The sequence below is a fragment of the Pseudozyma hubeiensis genome, assembly GCF_000403515.1.
Source record: "Pseudozyma hubeiensis SY62 DNA, scaffold: PHS13, whole genome shotgun sequence".
Taxonomy (NCBI): Eukaryota; Fungi; Basidiomycota; class Ustilaginomycetes; order Ustilaginales; family Ustilaginaceae; genus Pseudozyma; species Pseudozyma hubeiensis.
Window position 1 is genome coordinate 394296 of NW_012133795.1, and position 21299 is coordinate 415594.

At 57.3% G+C, this 21299-nt stretch overlaps 8 protein-coding genes across 8 annotated transcripts; 3 read left to right on the plus strand and 5 right to left on the minus strand.

Moving 5' to 3' along the window:
- Positions 1–259: 259 nt before the first annotated feature.
- PHSY_001089 (hypothetical protein) lies at positions 260–1672 on the minus strand (the record flags this gene model as incomplete). Its single annotated transcript, XM_012331721.1, has 1 exon — positions 260–1672. One exon carries the CDS (start codon positions 1670–1672, stop codon positions 260–262), a length of 1413 nt encoding a protein of 470 aa, XP_012187111.1.
- Positions 1673–2267: 595 nt separating this feature from the next.
- On the minus strand, positions 2268–8506 carry PHSY_001090 (potential ADP-ribosylation factor; the record flags this gene model as incomplete). The annotated part of the gene is made up of 4 exons (XM_012331722.1): positions 2268–5317; positions 6677–6890; positions 7553–7742; positions 7842–8506. 4 exons carry the CDS (start codon positions 8504–8506, stop codon positions 2268–2270), a joined length of 4119 nt encoding a protein of 1372 aa, XP_012187112.1.
- A 68-nt stretch (positions 8507–8574) lies between these two features.
- Positions 8575–9580, plus strand: PHSY_001091 (hypothetical protein; the record flags this gene model as incomplete). The annotated part of the gene is made up of 4 exons (XM_012331723.1): positions 8575–8622; positions 8958–9053; positions 9143–9253; positions 9524–9580. 4 exons carry the CDS (start codon positions 8575–8577, stop codon positions 9578–9580), a joined length of 312 nt encoding a protein of 103 aa, XP_012187113.1.
- A 42-nt stretch (positions 9581–9622) lies between these two features.
- Positions 9623–10510, minus strand: PHSY_001092 (retrograde transport; the record flags this gene model as incomplete). The annotated part of the gene is made up of 1 exon (XM_012331724.1): positions 9623–10510. The coding sequence occupies one exon, from the start codon at positions 10508–10510 to the stop codon at positions 9623–9625; it is 888 nt and encodes a 295-aa protein (XP_012187114.1).
- Positions 10511–10939: 429 nt separating this feature from the next.
- Positions 10940–11140, minus strand: PHSY_001093 (hypothetical protein; the record flags this gene model as incomplete). Its single annotated transcript, XM_012331725.1, has 1 exon — positions 10940–11140. The coding sequence occupies one exon, from the start codon at positions 11138–11140 to the stop codon at positions 10940–10942; it is 201 nt and encodes a 66-aa protein (XP_012187115.1).
- A 231-nt stretch (positions 11141–11371) lies between these two features.
- PHSY_001094 (histone-lysine N-methyltransferase) lies at positions 11372–15754 on the plus strand (the record flags this gene model as incomplete). The annotated part of the gene is made up of 1 exon (XM_012331726.1): positions 11372–15754. One exon carries the CDS (start codon positions 11372–11374, stop codon positions 15752–15754), a length of 4383 nt encoding a protein of 1460 aa, XP_012187116.1.
- Positions 15755–15855: 101 nt separating this feature from the next.
- On the minus strand, positions 15856–18177 carry PHSY_001095 (hypothetical protein; the record flags this gene model as incomplete). The annotated part of the gene is made up of 1 exon (XM_012331727.1): positions 15856–18177. One exon carries the CDS (start codon positions 18175–18177, stop codon positions 15856–15858), a length of 2322 nt encoding a protein of 773 aa, XP_012187117.1.
- A 1431-nt stretch (positions 18178–19608) lies between these two features.
- PHSY_001096 (copper fist DNA binding domain protein) lies at positions 19609–21219 on the plus strand (the record flags this gene model as incomplete). The annotated part of the gene is made up of 1 exon (XM_012331728.1): positions 19609–21219. The coding sequence occupies one exon, from the start codon at positions 19609–19611 to the stop codon at positions 21217–21219; it is 1611 nt and encodes a 536-aa protein (XP_012187118.1).
- Positions 21220–21299: the final 80 nt, after the last annotated feature.

The following is a 21299-nucleotide window of genomic DNA, read 5'->3' on the forward strand; positions in this document are numbered from 1 at the left end:
ACCACGTATTTTCCCTTTAGTGGCGCACTGACCGTGATCGAGGTGTTCTTCCTCCACACAGCGACATGAACTTTTAGATTGCTGTTACACCTTCAAGTCTGACATTGCTAGACCAGCGGACATCATCATCGTTGTACAGCATTGGACATCATACAGAACGGAAGGATTGCACAGAAAGCAACGTCGCTCTGGCATCAGCATTGGGTACAGATCCGTAGCATTACATCCTCGAACGATTCCACGACGACGCAAATCCAGATCAGAGACCGCTAGCCCAACTCCATTCCCGCACACCACGTTCGGCGAACAGCTCGCGCACCAGCTTTTCGTTGTCCGTCTGCTTCCTATACTCTGCAAGCTTCTTCTCCTTCTCCTCTCGCTTGCAAGGGTGGAGCGCCTTTCCAGCATCCGTTGCACCGGCGGAGAGAACGCGGTACGCCTCGACGGCGCTGTGCACGTGATCTGGGTGACTGAGACCGACGAGCGTCCTCATCTCAGGACCTTCGCCACTGGGATGGACCAACTCGGAGCCGCGAAGACCATAGCTGAGCGAAGTTAGAGTGAGAGAGTCTCCCTGAGCGACGAGTGTTCGGCTTGCTTCCTTTGTCGCTGCTTTGAGGGCGTCGCTTGCTGGGTGCCAGGAGGGAGGAGTGCCGTCGGTGAGAAGTCCCATGGAGAACGGCGAGCCGTTCATGAGAAGCGGTGCTTTCCAAGTGAGCTCCTTCAGCGATTGTTCTCCTTCGCGACCACGCGGGTCAGCAGCGAAGAGGGCTTTCCAGCCTTGCAAAACGTCCGAGTGCAGACAGTGGTTCGAGTAACTCAACACCACGTCCAACGGTCGATACGGCGCTGTGGTGGCTACCAACCTCGACAGCCTCAGCAGCACGGGCAACGGATAGCCCGAGATCCCCACTCTCCGAATGACACCTTCGTCCTTCAGCTTGAACAACGTCCTGATTGCCTCCAGGAACTGCTCGTCGCCTTTCCCATGCACCCTGCTTGCAGCTTCGAGAGTCTCCTCCAACCCCAACGACCTGATCACCTCCTGTCTCTCCCCCAACCCCACTTCCCCCGCTTCCACCATTCCGGAAACGACCCCACTCTCCCACCCCGCATCATGACTTGCTCCCACCCTCTCACACACAAACTCCGCATCGTGCGTCAACGCCACATCCAAAAACTCGGTCCCCAACCTCCTGCAACTTCCCCTTACACTCCCGTCGATCTTCTCGGCGCTGTAGTTGAAATGCTTCTTCTCCGGACCATACCTTCCACATTTGGTGATGATGAAGTACGACTCCCGAGGAAACTCGGGTTGCAATCGTCGTAGGATGTTCCCAAGCGTGAATTCCGAGGGGAAATAGTAGGGAGAAGTATCGAAGGCGTTGATGCCATATCGCAGGGCAAGACGGACGGTTCGGATGGGTAGATCGGAAGCGAGTGTTTCCGAGGTGTTGTACATATCTTGGCCGAATACGCCACCTCCGAAGACGAGGGGTGAGGCGGAGGATGCTAGATCGCCGGCACCGCGGGAGAGGGCGGTGGGATCGTTGATCGCCGTCGTCAGCCACGGTGCAAGTCCTCCACGGAGTTCATCTTGAGCAAGAGATTCCAGCGAAGGTTGCTGTGGGAAATCCGAATTGCTGGGCTCGACAGATGGATAGACCGGCATCTTGTTTGGTGGGTGTACGCCTACTGGGTCGTTGGTGGGTCCAAAGTTGCAGATGCGGTTGAGCAAGAAGCAAAACAAGAATGACCACTTGGATCCTGAGCCTCGAGCCGCGGCTTCTGTTGATGTGGAACAACCTCAACAAGGTCGAGGTGAGTTCCGTTACTGCTTGTCGTCCCTTCAAAAGTCTCGTGACTGAAATAGCGTTTCCTAAGGCAACGTCGACGATGTCCACGATGGTTCAAGAAGCGCCGACGTCAAACGCAAACAAAGACGCTACCACCGAATCGTCAGTTCCGCCCCCAATTTTTCGAAATTTCGCAGCCGACACGCACAGATCGACGTGGGCGTCACCTCAGTTTTCCCCCACATCGCAGCGGTTCATCTCCGCCTGTGCTCTGCTTCAAAACACGGATCGCATCCACTGCAAGCACACATTCGACTCAGAGGTGCGGCGTGTACTGACTGTACACTGTATGAACCCAGGCAATGCACACAGTGCAGACGTAACGGAAACGGAACTTCAGGTATGATTCAAACGGTTGCGAACAAAGCGAGACTAAGGTGGACAAAAATATGCTTCAGAAACGCAGCGGGCTCAGAGCGTGTCGGTTTCATCCGTGTCGCCGCCGCCAAGCTGCTTGTTCTTCTCATCCGAGCCGAGTTCCTCGGGGCTGGCAACGTGTGCCACCGGAGCTGCCTCGTCCTCTTGACCATCAACATCAGATCGACCAAAGGCACGGCCCCTGGGAGCGACGCTGGTGATGGGAGTGCTGGGAACGCTGGCGGCCAGCGGCGTGCTCTTGAATCGGCTCACGCGTGTTCCCGAGGGCGTGTTGCTTCGGCTGACGTCACCGCTCGCAGCGCGATCGGCAGCTAGCGCAGCGGTACGGCCGCGCAGCATCGATTCGCCGACAATGGCAGTGGCGATGGTGCCGTCGGGAGCCTGGTGACGGATCACGACGGGTTTGTTAACGCGTGGGGCGAAGAGCGAAGACTGCTGCTCGTCTGTGCTAGTCAGCAACGCACCGGGCCCGGGCGAGACCGGTCGCGAGCCAGGGCGCGAAGAAACGCTGCCATCGCGGCCACGTGAGTCGGCGCCTTCGAAGGGGAAGTGGACGCCGACATTGTCAGGCTTGGGCTTGGCTTCCTTGGCCGAAGTAGGCTCGGCGCTGCTCTCCACGACGGGCTCAGGCGGCATCGAAAAGCTGTTGGTGGCAGCGACGCCACTGAGGTCGGTCTCTTTTTGGCTGGCGCTGCGACCCAGCTTGAAACGAGGCAACCCGATCTTTGGGCTGGTGGGCAGCTTGAGGATCGAGCCAGGCAGCTGCACCTCGTCGGCGTCTTTGGGCGTCTCGGCTTTTTTCTCGACCATCTCCTTATGGCCGGGACTGGGCGGAGGACTGATCTGAGCAAAGTTCTGCTCGACCTCGGAATCGTACTCGTCAAGGATTTCTTCGCCGATGAGCTCTTCCAGCACGTCTTCGAGCGTGATGATGCCGATGGGCACGTCCCGCTGCGCCATCTCGGTCGCGACAGCGCTGGCATCGACATCGTCTCCCATCGCCTCGGGAGGCAAGTCGTGTGAGTCGACTTTGTTGGCGTGGCGGTGGTGTCGGCGCAAGTGGCGTGACCAGAAGCTGGACTTTTTGATCTCCGAGTCTTCGAGCTGCTTCTCCTCGTCGATGTTGCCCAGGTCTTCGACACGAGCGGCGGTGCCGGATCGGGCGAGAGCTTGCGTTTTACGAGGGTCGCTTTCGTTGCCGAGCGCGACGAAGGATCCCGGCGAAGAGCGACGGGTGCGCGAAGAAACGATGGCAAGATGCGAGCGACCCTCCTGGAATACGTTGAGCAGGTTGAGCAGCGGCTCGTCGGCGGGGACGGTGGGCAGGGCGTTGATCACCATGTCGCGCACGGGCGTCTCGTCCTCGGGATCCAGCAGCACGCACTGCTTGACCAGAAGGGCACCGATGATCTTCTTGCGTTTGATCATAGTCGTAGTGGTAGCCGTGCCAGACTTTTCATTTACGGCTGCGTTGGGGGGCACGGTTTTGTCGTTCGTCTCGGGGCTGATCGACACAAAGTCCTTTTCAGTTGTGACGCTGCCTTCGAGCGTGCGCTGATCGTCGGACGTGGGCTTGGTCTGCGTGTTGCTGGCTTTTCGGCTCAGAGCACTGAGGAACCCGCCGCGGTTGGGGGTCGACGTGCCGCTGCCTCCACGAGCGCGGTTGACGGGAATCTCAATCTCTTGGTAGACCGGGATACGTGAGTGACCCGAGCTGACAATCTGCTGGAGCGTCTCGTAACCGAGCTTGGAGTCGATCGAGATCATGAACACCTGATCGATGGGCGTCATGGCCTGCTTGACCACCTTTTCCTGCAGATCGAGCGCACCACCGACGATGGTGACGGTATCGTTGTTCAAGTCACCTCGACCGGCGGTAGCGGCATGCATGTTCACAAGCTCCTTGAGCTCGGAGCGTCTGTAGACGATGCCGTGGTGCGGACCGAGGGTCCAGTGCAGCACTCGAGAGACCGGGAAGGCGATGGGCCAGAGAACGATTATGACGACACGTGTGAGCGGAGCGAGCTTGGCACCGATGGCGAGACCGTACCTCGAGCAGACGGACTGGGGAATCAGCTCGGCAAAGATGACGACGAGCACGATACTGACGATGACGGCCTGGACTCCACCACCGAGCAGAGGGTCGGCAATGATGGGGAGCGTCTCGTTGGTGATCATGTTAGCGATCAGCAGCGTGGTGAGCAAGAGATGGCCGTCCTTGCGGATTGGCATGATCTTCTCGGCGTAAGCCTTTTGTTTCGGCGTTCCCTGCAGAGCAAGCACCTGCAGCTGAGTCTCGTCGAGCGACATGTATCCGAGAGTGAGACCAGCGAAGAGGCCGGAGAGAACGACGAGGATGGGGATCAAGATGCCGTAGACGGCTTTTTGGGCCTCGGAAAGCTTCGTCTCGCCACATTGCGACTCGCTGCCGCCCGAAGTCGCACGCTTCCAGAATCGGCGGCGCGATGACCTGGGTGCGGCATTCGAACTGGCGGTCTCCGCCACGGAGCGTTGCTGGACGGAGAGACGCTGATAGAGCTGATCGAGGAATGCATCAGCAGCGAGCGAATCGCCATTGCTGGCGACGCTGGTCTCTTGACGGATCCATTCAAGGATGTCGCGATCGGACGCCGAAGCGACAGAGGAAGGGGTAGCAACCAAGGGCAGAGTGTCGAGCACGCTGCCCTGGCGGGCCAAGGCTATGAATCGATCATGGTCGGCTGTGTCGGAAACGATTGGACGTGGCGCGGAACGGTCGGCGCTGGCTTGGTGCTGGTCGACGGCGGCTGGAACGACGTGAGCCTGGACGGGCGATGCACAGAAGCCCGAAAGCAGAGCGAGACCGGCGAAGACAAGGAAAGCGACCCTAGCGGCGGTCGACGAGGCCGAATGATTGCGTCCTGTGGGGTGACGGGCTTGGCGATGGCGGCGGTTGGTGAAGCAGGCGGGCCTGGTGCTGCTTTGAGATTGGGGGTTTAAGGCTCTACAATCATCGAGGTCAGGACCATCATTTGTAGGACACTCCATTCGTTGAAAAAGGGAGCGGGAGTCTGAGACTGTGTAGCGTCGCGTGACAGGTGCGACTGCGTTAATGACAAGAGTGATTGTGAGTTGAGACGGCGATGAGAGAGCTAGCAAGCTGTATGCCAAGATATGCGAATATCAGATGGAAGGGTTCAAGAGACAAGAGGCTTGGCACTGCATCGAGTATATATTTGGAGAGGCGTGCTTGCGTCCACTCTATGAGCCAAGCCATTCCGCCGCTCCACACACAGCCCGCAGGTTGCTGCGCGGCGGTGCGCTGCGGGCCAAAGAAATGACGATTCTGCGAATCTCGCGCAGAGCAGGAAGAGGCAGTGCGCAGGCGTGGTTGTGGCGGGTTCGAGGCGGCATAGCCTACGGTTTGACGCGCCGCGGCTTGCGGTGCAGCAGATCACATCATGTCACACATTCAGGCAGAATCCGAGTGTGAATTTAGCGTGTTTTCTAGATCGGGGGCAGGCGAGGTTAGCTTCGTTCAGCGTTATCTCTCTGTCCGCTGTCAGACGAGTGTGCAGACTTTCAGGCAAGCACATCTGCTGCATCGTCACGACGGAAGGGTCCCAACTCCACGGCTTCCATCGCGGCTTGGCAACGGTCGGCTGTTCTTGACCGGAGTGAGTATGTGTGGCATTGAATGAACCATTTCCATGGCAGGAATGCCAGTAATGTCGACGTTGACCTAAACTTTTGGTGCAGTGTTACGACCCTCTCGTTGTGTCTTCGCAGATGCAGGTGGCAGAATGCTTGTCACTTACAACGTGAGCTCGCGACTTCTGAGCTCCGTTGAGGCCACTGCTGCCACGATTGGCATGCCGCCAAGGACAGATCGACGATCGGAAGGCTTCGCTTGGCTTAGTTGACCTTGATCGTGTGAGCTGGTCATGTCCGCCAAAACCCCCCTCCGCCCATAGATTCAAAATCTAACAATCAAGAAAATTTCACCGCCGCGCCGACGATCTTCGAGCTCTGCTCGTCTGGCTAGCTTCTAGCTATGCTGACCCGACCAAACAGGAAGCATCTTCTCCACACACAGACCATGCGCAAGCGGCATACTTTTGCTCCCGAGCGTTTCATTGGCATTCACCGAGCTGCGCCTGCCGTTGACGCCTTGAGCAGGTCGTTGGCAAATCTCTCGTTGATGGTCTCTGCATGTCATCGAATAGGATTGGACCTGTGTTGATCAGCGTTCTGACTCTGCTGTGTTCGATCTGGTTGTGCGTCTCTCGAGACGACGGCACTGCTCGCAACTCACTCTTGTTGGGTCCCCAAGCAGAGCCTGCCGTGCCTGCTGGTGCTTTGTACACTTCTGACCTTTCTGTAGTTCGGATCGCAGCACCCCGGTTTCAATGGTGTCAGAACAGAGTCCACCTTTTTTGTGTCGCATACATTCAAAGACTCACGGGCTTCCGGTATCCTCTTGTCGGTCGAGCTAGAGTGGACAGCTTTCCATCGGTTCTGCAGCCATGTCTCGGCCTCGCCGACATCGAACCCGTCGCTCGACACTGCCCCGCCCGGATTCTTTTTGGAGGCAGCGTCGGAGCCTTTAGCGCTGTTCGCCTTGGCGCTGATATCGGCGCCCGACATGGCTGCTGCTGCAATGGCTGATGATGTCGACTGCATTGTGGATATAGTAATCGAGTACCGGGATGACGTAAAGATTGGCCGGAGTGAGATGTATGAGTAGAGTACGCGAAAGGAAAATGGAAAGGCCCGTTGGCCCGTGAGCTACCGCACCGACACCCTTGACTATTTCCAAAGGGTCCGACTCGCCACGCTGGCTCTGCATTTCAGCTTCCTAGACTGGTCTTGGCTCATTCAACAACACAACACTTTGCCTAGGATCGACGTCGACCCTGACGGCAGAAGATGCGGAGCTCTCTCAGTAGACATCCGTGGAAGGCGGCCTAAATGAGAAATGAAAAGGTACGGCTCTGTCCTGGTCACCATGCTTTTTCAACCCTCACTGTGCAATCAGGGTTTAGGGGAGGCATCAGGCGAACACTCGAGTGGGTTTGGTGCGGGGTCATTGGCTTTTGGGTATTTGAAGGTCAAAAGTGTTCACTTGTTCTGCAATGTATTAACGAGCCTGTCGGAGCAAGGAAAAGCACAACAGCAAAGACGTCAGCTACTCCATCATCAAGGCTATTCTGGTCCGAGTTTCCATGTCAGACTTACCAATCAAGACCTTCTTCGAGGCCTTCGCCTTTTGTTGCGCAACACTTGTGTATGGACCATTGACGATCCTTGAGCTCGCTCAGCCCTAGCTTCTCGCTTACTTGGCCCTCGTCTAGCGCCCCTGGCAAGTCCTGCTTGTTGGCAAAGACGAGAAGCTTGGAGTCCTTGAGCTCTTCTTCTGAGAGCATGGCGAGCAGCTCCGCTTTTGCCGTGCCTAGTCGTTCTGTGTCTGACGAGTCGATCACATAGATGATTGCTGATGTGTTGGCGTAATAGCATCTCCAGTATGGTCTATAGAGGCGGGCCCGAAGTGCATTGGTGGAAGGCAAGGCGTATCATCGTCAGTAACAGTATCGTTGCAAGTATCGTAGGCAGAAGGAGAAAGCTTACCGGATCGATGTCTGTCCTCCCAAATCCCACACTTGGAACTTGATGTTCTTATATGTGACTGTCTCTACGTTGAAGCCGATGGTCGGAATTGTCGACACCACCTCTCCAATCTGCAGCCGGTACAAGATTGTCGTCTTGCCAGCGCTGTCGAGACCGAGCATGAGTATCCTCACCTCCTCATTCTTGTTCCAGAACGCCAACTTGGAGAACATCGAGGAGAATGTGAGACCCATCTTGAAAGTCGTCGCAGACGAGACGGTGCCTGTTCCGTCGATCCGAATAGAAAGCGACCACCACCGCCGATGCAAGGTATGACGTTCGACGTTCAAGCGTCCGAGGCGAAAAGAGCTGCTGAAGCGTTGCAATTGACTGCTGCGAGTCCAACGCGGCACGGTATAGCGGCCGTAGGAGGCTTGGAAGCTAAATAAGCGAAGGCTCTTGTCCTCCGAGAGGTTGTTTGCCGTGCTGTTTCTGCGCAAAGGAGGTGACTTGTAGACGCTTCCCGCCACTCGATACTTGCTTGCGGTCAATGCAACAGGGGCAATCAAGAGTGTAGCTTGTGTTGAGCTAGGTGAAGTGGGTAATGATGACGAGAGGTGTAGGACGGCCCAGAGAGGTGGAAAGCAGGCACGGGGCCATGCTTCCGTCAGATGCAACACTTGCATGAACCGAGCGCGAGCCTGGCTTCGCAGCCAGCAACATCCTTGACGAAGCGGCTAAAATCCGGGACCCGATGCAAAACCCCCGATCGGAACCGATCCACGTGATGCAGCATTTCGCGGTGACTTGGTCTTCAATTTGACTTTCGAAGATCCGTTGCTTCCTTACCGCTCTTGACACCATTCAGCCTTGCACCTTCATCGACGATTCAGACGGCATCCGACTGGCTCCAACAAGCGTCGCAGAGGGCAGAGAAGATACTTCCGAGCGATCATCCAAGATTTCGCCGTACGACTTCGCACAGCCAGCAGCTCGCAACTCCTCCAATCCGGCAAAGCAAAAGACTCTGGCAAGCAGAGCGAAGCGTACAGCTCGACTCAACCAGTATCGGTGCTTCCTTTGCAAGCTGAGCTCAGCGTATAAGTAATGTCGGGACGAAGCAAGGTGTCGGTACAGCCGATCAACATCATCTTCCGACACTTGCAGCAGCAGACAAGAGTATCGCTATGGCTCTACGACAATGTCGACTTTCGTATCGAGGGCAAGATCATTGTGAGTTGGCCAAGCGAACTACAACGGCCCCGAAGATACCCTGTAGCGACAACAACTGACCACACAAACTTGTTCTTGTTGTGGTACAGGGCTTTGATGAGTTCATGAACGTAACATTGGCGGATGCGGAAGAAGTATGGACAAAGAAGGACAACAAGCGGGTAGAGCTCGGCCGCATCTTGTTGAAAGGCGACAACATTGTAAGTTCATCTTCGTGCTGCCGAGAGGCGAGTAGGTTCTGATCCGATTCGAGTCGAGTATGCCGACGTCCCTTGCGTCCACGCCTTTGAACATCGTTTGCACGCACAGACGCTCATCCAACCAGCAAAGTGAATCACGCGGCAGCTTCGTATCTGCCGCCATGGCTTCTCACTCGCCGCACGGCATACCATCATCCCAAACTCAGACACCTGTATTTGTACCTCACGAAAAGAAACCCAGTCCATCTTCCTGCTTTCCTGCTTTCACAGACCGCGGCCATCGTAGGCAGCTCGTTTCTGTCGGTGTACGGCAAAATGGTATCTTGATTGCAGACTGTCGACGCCCAATATGCGAAGAGCGGTGTGGGACTAACGTCCGCCATACTGACCGTGCCCTCCAGCTGAAGCACCTACAGCAGTGGCGTTGCCAGCAGCACCGCGCTGCAACGCCAACGAAGTGCTGTCGACATTCTTTCGGTACTCAATCTTCTCCACCTTGACGTCGCCGTCGATGAGTTGGTAGACGTACGTGACTACCACAGCACCCTGGATGTCGAGCAGGGCAAAGCTGGGCACAGGTGCTGCTGCTTCTTTTGCTTCTTCTTCTTCGATTTCGCCTCCCTTCTTATGCTCGCCTTCCTTGACGGAATCCTTTGATTCGGATGCCTTGTCCTTTGCCGCATCTTCTGTCTTGTTGTTGTCCGACGCCTTTACACCCTTCTTTGCTTTCGGGTCGTCTGCCTTCTTGTCGGCAGATGCAGCATCCTCTTTCGCCTTGGCGGCTGCCTTCTCGGCCAATGCAGCTACCGAGGCGGGATCTCTCAACGGCCATGTAGGATGCCAGGCACCGGTGGCGCTGCCGGGGTTGACGAAGAAGCGGCCCTCGAGCTCGAACGCCTCGAATCGATGCGTGTGACCGGTGAGCAAGATGTCGACATCCATGGCCCTCGCCGCCGCAGCGAGCGACTGTGTATCGCCGGCTGGGACGATTTGATGCCCATGCAGCACACCGATGCGCAATGGCGGATGGTTGAGGATCAGGCTCGATGGAAAGTGCGGGTTGTCATCGTAGTCACCCTTGACGAGATGAACATCGCCTGCGATGGTGCGCAGATAGTGCAGGTAGTCGGTGTTGCAAACGTTGCCAGTGCAGATGATCTGCTGGATCTTGCCGGGTACGAGCAGCTTCTTGAATTTGGCTGGTAGGTCGTGTGCGCGGAAAGGGATGTGAAGATCGCCAATCACCAGGACCAACATGACGGGCGAGCGCTTCGTGAGCCGGAAGGGCTTGCGTTAGGAGACTTCTGCCAGAAAGGAGAATTTTTCGGAGAAACTACGCCGCTCTAGCTGGGGCTCGTGAAGCAATGGAAAGGGGGCAGAAGGGAGCTCGTCGGGTGCGATGCTGGTGTGTGAGAGGATCAAAGATGGTGGGGGGAGAATGTGGAGCAGGGGCCAACCAACTCGCTGCTCGCAGACATCACTGGAAAGCTTTGCAGTCTAACACCGTTAAATGGTGCCCATCGCTTCGCGTGAAGAGGGCTGAAGCCGTGTCTGAAAAAGCGCGACCCTGAATTCACGTTAATGATTGTGCCTTGGATGCTGCAGGTGACACTTTCTTCGTTCCGAAGTTGACTATTGCGCCCGTAGAGCGCGACAAAATCGACGTTGGAAATTGGCACTCTTTCGTCAGAGAGAGTCCCGACTCGTGTGTGCGGGGCTGCCGAAAAGCTCTCCGATGCCTGAGTTTTCTGCCTCGCTATTGACAGTGCCGACCGACTCTTCTAACATCATCATCAGCAGCATCTGCATTGCCGTCGGTTCGGTCTCAGCTAGAACCGGTGCCTCGTTCTGACTACTCCCTCGTGGCTTCACTGCATTCAGTATCATCCGACAGCTGGCAACCACCTCGAGGCCTGGGTGAGCGATTCTTCCAGCTCGCTGCATACAATCGGCTAGGCCCAATCGCATCCAAGCACGGCTCATTTCTTCAGTCCGATGGAGACAGCATCAGAACCGACACAACTACGGTGATTGACTCGCGCAGCCTTGCCGCAGCTTCATCGGCTCTGCTGGCTGCCTTGCAGCCGTCGAGAGCCCTGCAGGGCCGCGGCGATCGAGATGCCTTCCTCGTCCATGCAGCAGCACAATGGCTACGCCCACGGCTCATCATCGAGGCATGCTGACCCTCCCTCGTCATATTCACGATCGTCCAGAGAAGATCGTAGTCATCGAAGATCACCATCTCCAGAGCCGAGGCATCGTAGCGACACCTACAGAGATTCCGACCGGCGTCGCTCCATCGATCACGGTCGCGATGATGACCATCGATACTCGAGTCGCTCGGCCTATGACCGCGCGTATGGAGATGATCACGGACATGGTCATCGGGATCGCGTCGCCTACTCTCCGCCTCCTAGCGATGACCGCCACTCCAGGTACGAACGCGATCGCAGGGACGAAACACGCTACGGCCATTCCAGCTCCAAAAGACAGCGCTCACCCGACCGTTCGGCGAGACCGAGGTCTCCAGAATCTTCTTATGGGTGGGGGCACGATGCTGCTGAACGCTGGAAACTGGAAAGGAAGCGTGATGAGGGCAGAAGGATAGACGATAGCCGGGATGCACCGCGACCCCGTTGGTCAGATCGCGCTTATCAAAACGATGCGTGGCGCAACGAGCGCCCGGCATCCCGGTACGATGACTCGCATCGCGATCGTGAATCCCGCAGATCCGGGTTAAATGATGACTACGAAAGACAGCATCGCCGAGACGACTATGCGCGAGACTCGCGAAGTTCCGGCAGAAGACGTGCGACGAGTCGCAGTCGTAGTCGCAGTCAAGACCGCCATCGAAACCGCAGCCGAGAAGGTCGCCGCGACCAAAGCGGAGATCGATCATATGCGCCAGACTATGACAGGAGCGATCGCAGACGCAACGACCACCTTTCTTCAGCAGAGACGCGCGCGCATCCCATCAAGCGCTCTGAAGCCCCAGCGTACACCAATGGAAGGTCGGAAGACGGTGCGGAGACAGATCGCAGACATAGATCAGAAGCGCTTACTTCTGATCGAGCTTCATCAGACCGACGAAGCTTGGTAGCTGCCGATGCTGCAAGGACCGCCGACATGGAGCAGGGCGAAATCGTGCAGAAGGCTCCCCTGACAACAGCATCTCGTGACGTCGACTCGGTTCGAGCGCCGCGGCTCAACCGGCCTTACGCAGACTATCGCACTGCATCTGATCCGAATGGTGCTGCGGCGTCTCCTCCACGTGCCGATCTTTTGCCTGCCAACGGCGCCGCCGAACTTAACACGCCTCTAGTCCTCACGCGGGAAAGCCGTGACTCGCAGGCATCGTCGACCGGACGGTCATCTGAGCAAGCTGCCGGCACTGTTCAGAAGGCAAGTCGCGAACTGAAGCAGGACGTAGCCAGACCGCCGCGGTCCTTCGGCCACGTTGAGCTTCCGCACGAGCTTCCACTAGAACGCAGGGCAAAGAATTACGTGGCAACCGCACCCTTCAAGGAAGGCGTCAAGCCCATCTACAAGTCAGCTGCGGACAAAAACCTCGTCGATGCGGAGACCAGAGATCCACGCAAGGCCGGCAAGAAGTCTGCGCGATATCGCGACGCGCTTCACTCCGCCACGTTCAGGTGGGACGCCAACTCGACAGGCAGGAAGCCGCTTCCGCCGCCGCGCAATCTCGTCTTGACCAACCTTTCCGGGCTTCTGCGACCGCCTGAGATTCTGCTGCAAGTCTATCGGCACGGCCGCGTCGAATCGTCCGAACTCAAAATCGACCCCAAAATCGGACAAAGCATTGGCATCTTCCGTGCCACGTTTGCACACGACTTTGACGATCACGGCAAACCGCTCGAGAGCGTGCCAGCAGGACAGATTCCGCAACACGGCGCCAAAGCGGCGAAAGCGGCTTTCCTTGCGCTGAATAACCGCGTAATCGGACAAACACAAGCCCAGGCCTTTCTCGATCGCGATGGCGAGGTATTCGAGGAGAAGGTCAAGGCGAAGCTGGCTGAAAACGAGGCCATCTTGCGTCGCAAGCTAGCACCCCCACCGCCTCCGTCGACGGGCGTGAGCAGCTCGCCTGCCACGCCGAGCACAGCAAAGCCAAACATGCCTCCACCCCAGATCCCTCGCGGGCCGAAAGCCTTGATGGCATCTGCGCCTACCCCTTCATATGCCTCGTCTTCGCCTTCGGCACGTGCCAACCCGGACCGCTACGAGTATCCAGCTTCGTCACGCTCGCGGACCAGATCTAGCTACGAGGATAGTTGGAAAGTGGCTGCCGGGGATCCGTATCAGCGCCGGCGCGACGCAGACGAGTCCAATGCGTATCGTGGCAGGGTCTACGACGACTCGACGACCCCGTCAGCGCCGCGATCTGCACCTCGCAAGAAGAGCAAGTACCCGTCCGCGGAGATCCTTGGCAAGCTGCAGGAGGAAAAGCGTCCCTACATCTACATTCCCAAACCCACAAACTGTGGCATCGACGCGGAGTCCATCGAGACGCAACTGAGCAGCACGGAGCCTCTTTGGGTCAGTGAAGGTGACAAGGCCTTCTACGTGGCTTTCAGCACCACCCAAGAGGCCAACAAGTGCAAGCGCGTCAACGAGACCTTGACAATCGGAGCCTACACGCTGCAGCTCGAAGTCCGCGCAGTACCGTCCCAACATGCCCGCGGCCAGCTAACGAGACCAGCGAGCAGCGTGTCCGCTACGCGTCCGACTGTTTGCGCGCCCACGCGCGCCGAACAGCCATCCAAAAAGATCGACACGGGCTTGCGTCCGCTGACAGCGCAAGAGAAGCAAACGACGACGTGGACTTCAGCAGAGCTCCAGGAAGCTGTCTTCCGCATGCTGCAAAACGAGCTCGCCGAGACATTTGTTCGCGATGTTAAGAGCCGTGTCGTCGGCTCGTACGTGAATTCCTACCTAAAGCCGGATAGCGAAGGCGGGAAGATGCTGGCCAAAGCCACGATCAAGAAGGCTGTTGCACCAAGCGAGGCCAAAGACCGTGCCTTCGCCTCTTCAGCAGTTCAAGGCGATGCTCGCTTGCCATCCTTCCGCAAACTTGCTGGCACCGAACCCAAGAAGAAGCCGTTGAATGCTGACGCGATCGCTGCGAAAGCCAAGCTCAAGAAGAAGCACGATGCGGCACGCAAGTCCAAGTCTCGGGACGTCAGGGATCCATCCAGCTCGGACGATGACGGCGATGATGCTGAGCGACAAGTGGCAGCCTCTGCTCGTCACGACAGTCACACTGCGTCCAAATCGAGCACAAAGAGGCGCGGTGCGGCAGCGTGGCTCCTCGAAGCGTCAGATGAGGAGGCTGACTCGGACGATGCGGCTGCTACTTCGAGGTCCGTTTCTGCGTCAGTGGAGCCTGCCACGGCGGAGCAGATGGAAGGGGCTTCAAGCGCAAAGGGCAAAAAGGGATCCAAGGTCAAAGTCACGCCTGCTTCAAAGAAGAAGGCTTCGGCCGCCGCTCGTAAAGGTGTCAAAGTGGAAGCTGACAGCGATGCGGATCAAGGAAGCGAAGCAGCAACACCGGAAACGGACTTGTCCACAATAGCCGCCACAAAGTCCAAAAAGATAGCAAAAGCTCCCTCAAAGGCGAAACCCATTCCCGCGGATCCCTTCGAGGCTGGGCTGGTGGAGGATGGGGAAGACTGCTACTATCTACGTCTTGCCCTCGACCACCTGGCTCAGACGGGCGAGCTCGCTCGCGAAGACACAGTGGTCGACGAGATAGAGCTCGAAGCTGAAGCCGAGGAAAACGCCATCGCCGCTGGAACGATCCCCAAGCACAGCACTGGCTCTGCGCGCACGGAAGGATACTACCGCATCCCACCAGAGCAAAAAGCGATGCATCTTCCCGACCGCAACAAGGCGACCGAAGAGGTCGACGGCAGCAGCAATGCTCACGTCCTGCAGTCGGCGCGAAACAACCGCGCCGACTCGCGACGTCTGGTGCTCGGCATCGAACAGCATAAACGCGAAACCGCGACGGATACGGACATGTTCAAGTTCAACCAGCTCCGCACGCGCAAGAAGCAGCTCAAGTTCGCCAAGTCACCCATCCACGATTGGGGTCTGTACGCCATGGAGCTCATCCCTGCCGGCGACATGGTGATCGAGTACGTCGGCGAGGTGGTGCGACAGCAGGTGGCCGACGAACGAGAAAAGCAGTATGAACGACAGGGCAACTTCTCCACCTACCTCTTCCGTGTCGACGACGACCTCGTGGTCGACGCGACGCACAAGGGCAACATTGCGCGACTCATGAACCACTGCTGCACGCCCAACTGCAACGCCAAGATCTTGACGCTGAATGGGGAGAAGCGCATCGTGCTGTATGCAAAGACGGCGATCCGTGCGGGAGAGGAGTTGACGTACGACTACAAGTTTCAGAGTTCGGCGGATGATGAGGATGCGATTCCGTGTTTGTGCGGAAGTCCGGGGTGTAGGAGGTTTTTGTAAGGTCACATGCGAGGTTCAATCATGATCTGCTCTGCTATTCGAAATGAGTTTGATTAGAGTGTGTCGCGGGTGTGATGTGGCGATGCGAACCTGATTCAATATCAAGAATCTTCGTCGCTGGCGTGCGGATCTTCCTCGTCGTCATCGTCGTCCATGTCGATGGGCAATCTCTCCTCATCCTCTTCCTCGTCTGCACTGACATCTCTTCCCACGTCCTCCGTCGGTTCCGGCAGCTGTTGTTCTTCCTTTGCCGCCTGCGCCGCCCTCCAAGCATGAGCCATCTGCAACAGCTTGAACGCACCCTTGCCCTTCTCCTCGTCATCCGGAAAGATGAGGTCGTAGTACTCCTCCATGGCTCCATCGTCACCTTGCTCGAGCTGCTTGCGCTTCTTGACGACGCGTGGGAACTTGGCTTCGACGTGGGAGAGCGTTTCTGCCGACCCGTGCTGGCGTTCAAAGGCTTTCCAGGATTCGAGGAGGGTGACGCGTTCGTCTTTGAGCGAGCGCGATTTGAGGTCGTCGTAGGCTCGTTGGAAGAGGGTGCGGGCGGCGGAGGCGAGGGCGGAACGACGTTCCTGTCGTATTTCCTGCTCTTCTTGCGTCAATTCTCGTGACGGTTTTGCGTCGTCATCGTCGTCATCGTCGTCTTCGCCTTCGTCTTCATCCTCCTCGATCGCTGCGGCCTGGTTGATCTTGGACAGCGCATACGAGATCCACACCTTGACATGTCCGCTCTTGTCCAACAACCTCTCGTACAGCGCGTCGACCCTCTCCCACTCCCTCTCCTCGAACTCGAAATCGATGTACGCCTTCCACACGATCTCTGGCATATCCAAGCCTCCACTCTCCTCCTCTCCTCGCTCCGCCTGCCCGACACCCAGCTCGAACAGCGCCCGTGCACGATCCGTATCGAACAGGTTCTTCTCCAGCTCGGCGAAACGCACCCAGGTCTGCGAGTTGGTCGGATCCCATTCGAGCGCCTTTTCGTAGATCTTGCGTGCACGGTCGAACTCCTTGAGCGACAGTTCGAGCTCGATGTAGCTGGTGAAGAGTTTGAGCTTGGGAGTCATGCCGATGGCTGTGCCGAAGATCTTGCGTGCGGTGGTAAGGTCGAGACGACGCACTTCGAAGCGCGCGTACTGAATCCAGAGTTTGGCGAATGTGAAGCGACGGTGTGGAACGATGGCGATGGCGGCCTTGTAGATCTCGCGTGTGCGGTCGTAGTCGTGGGTATCGATTTCTTCGAACAGGGCGTAGCGCAGCCAGAGGAAGATGTACCGTCGCCAGTCGCGTTTCTCTTGGGAGGCGGGGACTTGGGCGATGGCCCGTTCGTACACTTCGCGCACACGTTTGGTGGATTGGTCGAGCTGATCCTGTGATGCGCCCGAGGTGGCGAGTGCGCGGTGGGCGTCTTCTTCGAGACGCGAGTAGTCGAACCAGGTGTCGTAGTCTGCAGGATCGCCGGCTTGGGCTGCCAATTCTTCTTCGTACTGGATGCGTCGTTTGCCGATGACAGTGTCTTCGACACTGCTCATGGAGCCGAACTGCTTTTCGAAGCGTGTATAGCTCGAGTAGATCCCTTCGGATTTTGACCTGGGCAGCCTCTCGAGTGCGTACTTGTAGATGACCCTTGCTCGCTCGTACTCTTTGAGGCGAGTTTCCATCTTTGCAAAGGCGGTAAAGACGCTTTGTGCCTTTTCCATCGCGTCCTCGTCCTCACCGATGTAATCGAGTGCCATCTGGAACACCGTCCTTGCTTTCTCGAGGTCGCCTCGATCTTCCTCGAACTTGGCCCATCGAATCCACTGCTTTGGTGTAGGGTGACATGTTACGCACCTCTCCCATATCGCGCTCGCTCTATCCGGTTCATCGTACCTCACTTCGAGGTTGATGTACGCATGCCAAGCCTTCTCTTCGGGTTCCCACTTCATCCACCTCTCAAACACCTGCCTCGTCCCCGCCACGTTCCCCAGCAACTCCTCCAGATGCACGTACTTGTACCAAAGCTGATCGATCCTCGGCAGTATGCTGACCGCCCTGTCGTAGAGATTCCTCGCATGTTGAACGTTTCGCATCTTCAACTCCTGCTCCGTATACCTCAGCCATAGCGGCAGATAATGAGGCTCGACATCCAAGGCCCGCTCGTAGACGGAACGGCAACGGTCCATTTCACCTTGACTCGCTTCCCATTCGGCGTACTTGATCCACATGGACATGTTGCCCAGGTTTCGACGCAGGCGATCCTCAAAGTCGGCGCGGCGCCGCCCGCGGTACTCTTGGAGCTCTTCATAGTCTTCGATTTTGGAGACGGGGGCGGCGGCAGGTGCTTCCTGACGTTCTTGAGCTTCGCGAAGGAGTTGTTCGGCGGAGATTTGGATGGGCGCGGGCGCGCGGTTTTTGATACGGGGTGCTGAGCGAGACATGGTGGACGACGGTGCTGCAGCGGCGCAGCTGCCAGGATATAGTAGGAACGGTCTGGTGTGAAAGTAGATGACTCGGCCAGACACCGGAAGTGGTGTTGTAAGCGCTGCGAGGGAAGCAAGACGTCGAGAAGAAGGAGGGTCTGCAGCAAAGTTGCATCCGAAATCCGGACGTGCCTGCAATTGTCATGCTCTCTAAGCAGGACGAATTTTGCAGCCAGAATCCACGTCGGTGTAACAAAATTTGATGAAACTTCAAGGTTTCAAGAGCTGCCGGCGGCGCGGATCTGCAACGTGCAGCTTACAGACGCCCTCAACCCATTCACCGAGGCTCTTGCCCTCAGCTCGGCATGAATTTACGACTGTCCCCCTAGCGTCCTGATCAGACGCTCTGTGACTGGGTCGAAGCACGGCTCTGCGCTGTTTTAACAACATGGAAGGCTCAAAGATGCTGAATGGACCGGTTCATGTCGCTAGCGTTCAACGGCATGACATGCCAGTAGGCTTCAACAAAGGGCTATCTGAAAACACAACCCGCGACCCAAGCGACATGACCCTCGAGGGCATGGCCTCGCTGTGAAATCAGAGCTCGCGTTGGCACTAGTCTACTAGGCGTGGTCTCAGGGTTGAGCTGTGCCGTAACAGCGACTTACTTGCCTTGCCCCGGCAGAATCAGCTCACAGAGCGGCTAGCGGCTGCGCGATCTTTGCCCTAGCGTAGGCTGAATACGTAGACAGAGTGTGTCTAGGAATGTGGAAACAGGGTTGCGTCCTGTGTCGTACACAGACCTGTCAATTGGGAAGACCCTTCTTTCGGTGCGAGGTGGGTTGCGGATTATGCTGCAGAATTTGGCGCTGTCAGACAGACAGAGAAGCACGCAACCTGCAACCTGCAACCTGTTTGCTGCGCTGCTCCGCGTTGCTCAGCCAAACAGCCGAAAACCCTCGGCCCTGGTTTCGCGTGAAATTTGCCCACAGCTCATGGCTTTCTTCTTGCATTGACTCCATCATGTCCTCGCCACCTCCAAGCCTGCACCACGCTCTCTCTGTTCCAACAGAGACCAGTCTCACAAGCTCGCATTCCACCGCTCTATGGGCCTACAACTCGCTGCAATGTCGGCGTGACCCTTGACTTCATCCCGCTCGCCCTCGGCCCACGACCAACGTGCCTTGCTGTCTCCACTTTGCCCTCTGCTCCGCGCATACATGCTATACCGTCGTGCCGTCTCGGTGATGCTTGCACGCTCAGAGCTCCACTCTGTCTAATCAGCACACACATCTTCGCTGTCCATAACAGCTCGCCGCTTGCACCACTTGCTCTCTTTGCGCGACCATCTCGTCGACTCCAGCACTCGCTGCTACCGCATCCTTCAACGACGAACACTTTGTCACAGACAGCATCGCCTTCTCTGTAGTGCCAGATTCATCCTTCACCATGACAGCGGCAACAGCATCCGCTTCTGCGCCTTCCCGCCTCTTCTCTCATCGCTACAGCGAGTCAACAGTCTCGCCACCGCGCATTCGAGAGTCGTACCACACGCAAAGCCTCTCACCCTCTTCGTCGAGCTCGAACATCAGAGATGCTGCAGCGCAGGCCATGTCGTTCTCAGCGTCTTCTCCTTCAACCGACACGCCCAGCCAACTTGATACACCTGCTCGCCGATTCAGCCACGGCGATGCTTCTGCCGAGAACAGCAACGTCAAATACGCTTGCGCATCTTGCATCCGTGGCCACCGCACATCCTCATGCAACCACAAGGACGGCTCAAAAGGCCCGCTCTATCCCATCCGCAGCAAGGGAAGGCCACCGACTCAGTGCGAGATCTGCCGTAAGAAACGCAGGGAGAGCGGACGTCATGTTCGATGTGATTGCACCGGGAAAAAGACAAGTTCGACAACGGCGCCTGCTCCATCAGATAACAAGTCGGCTGCGGCCAAGTCAAACGTCCCTATCCTGCCGCGCATCGCAGCAGAGGATGATGACCCGCGCCCGGTCAAAAGAGCAAAGACGCAGACCAAATCAACGGCCTCAGCCCACAGAGACGACGAGGTCGAACAGGCTGATCATGCCTTGTCCACCTCGTTTGCCCATGATAACGTCTTGCCGCCTATCCTTGCGCACCATTCGCCTCACTCTTGGAGCCTACCCAGCATCCACACTGCACATCCGTACCCAAGCCGCGTTTCTCAATCTCCACCCATTCAGGACTCTGTTCCAACCCGCTACTCGACGCTCTCGCTATCCAGCCTCATGAATCCATGTGGGTGTCGCAGCACAGGCTCGTGCACATGTTGCTCCGAACCGCGTCAACGTCGCGTCGCAGCATTGTCACCCAAGCAGGTCGACTGTGGGCTGGAGGATGGATGCGATCCATCTCAATGCTCCTGCTCTGGCGGATCGTGTCGGCAGCGAAAGCGCTCTGTCGACGTTCAAAAGGACGCAGCTGCAGCGGGGTCGACATCTTCGACGGAGAAGAGTGCATGCTGTTCTGGGAAGAGCACCTCCAAAGCGGCTGCGCCTAGCATAGAGTTGCTGCTGCAAGCGGTGGATATGTCGACCGAGTTTGTTCCGCCAGCCTGCGGGTGTGGAGACAACTGTCGGTGCGCACGATGCGTCGCAAAGCAAGATTCAGAACATCGTTCCGGGTCCAATCGAGCGTCGAGCATGACCAGTTCCTCCCCGAGCCCGAGGACACCACCTGCAGTCATGCAAGCAGCTGCACCGGGGTGCGACGACTGCGCAGCATGCGATTTGACCCTCGAACGACCGTCCGGTATCGGTGCTGTGGATCGGTGGATGGAGGATCAGCGCGAGTCGGTGCATCCTGCCGCCGCATCGGCTAGCGATGTCGGCGGTCCCAAACGTATCCCCGGTGCCTCGTCGGGGTCCGTTGCCGTACCGACACTTCACGGTGGACTTCTGAGCGATTCGAGCGGAGAGGGTGAGGAGATGAGAGCGGAATTGGTGCTGGTGCATCCGAAGTGCGAGGCATGTTTGGAGGTGGTTAGGAGCAAAGGTGTTGGTGTTCTCAGCAGGTCAGAGTAGCAAAGAGAAGTATACACCCCGCGCGAGTTGATTGGAAATTACCACCTTTCGAGCACACACGCGACTTTCGATGTTTGTGA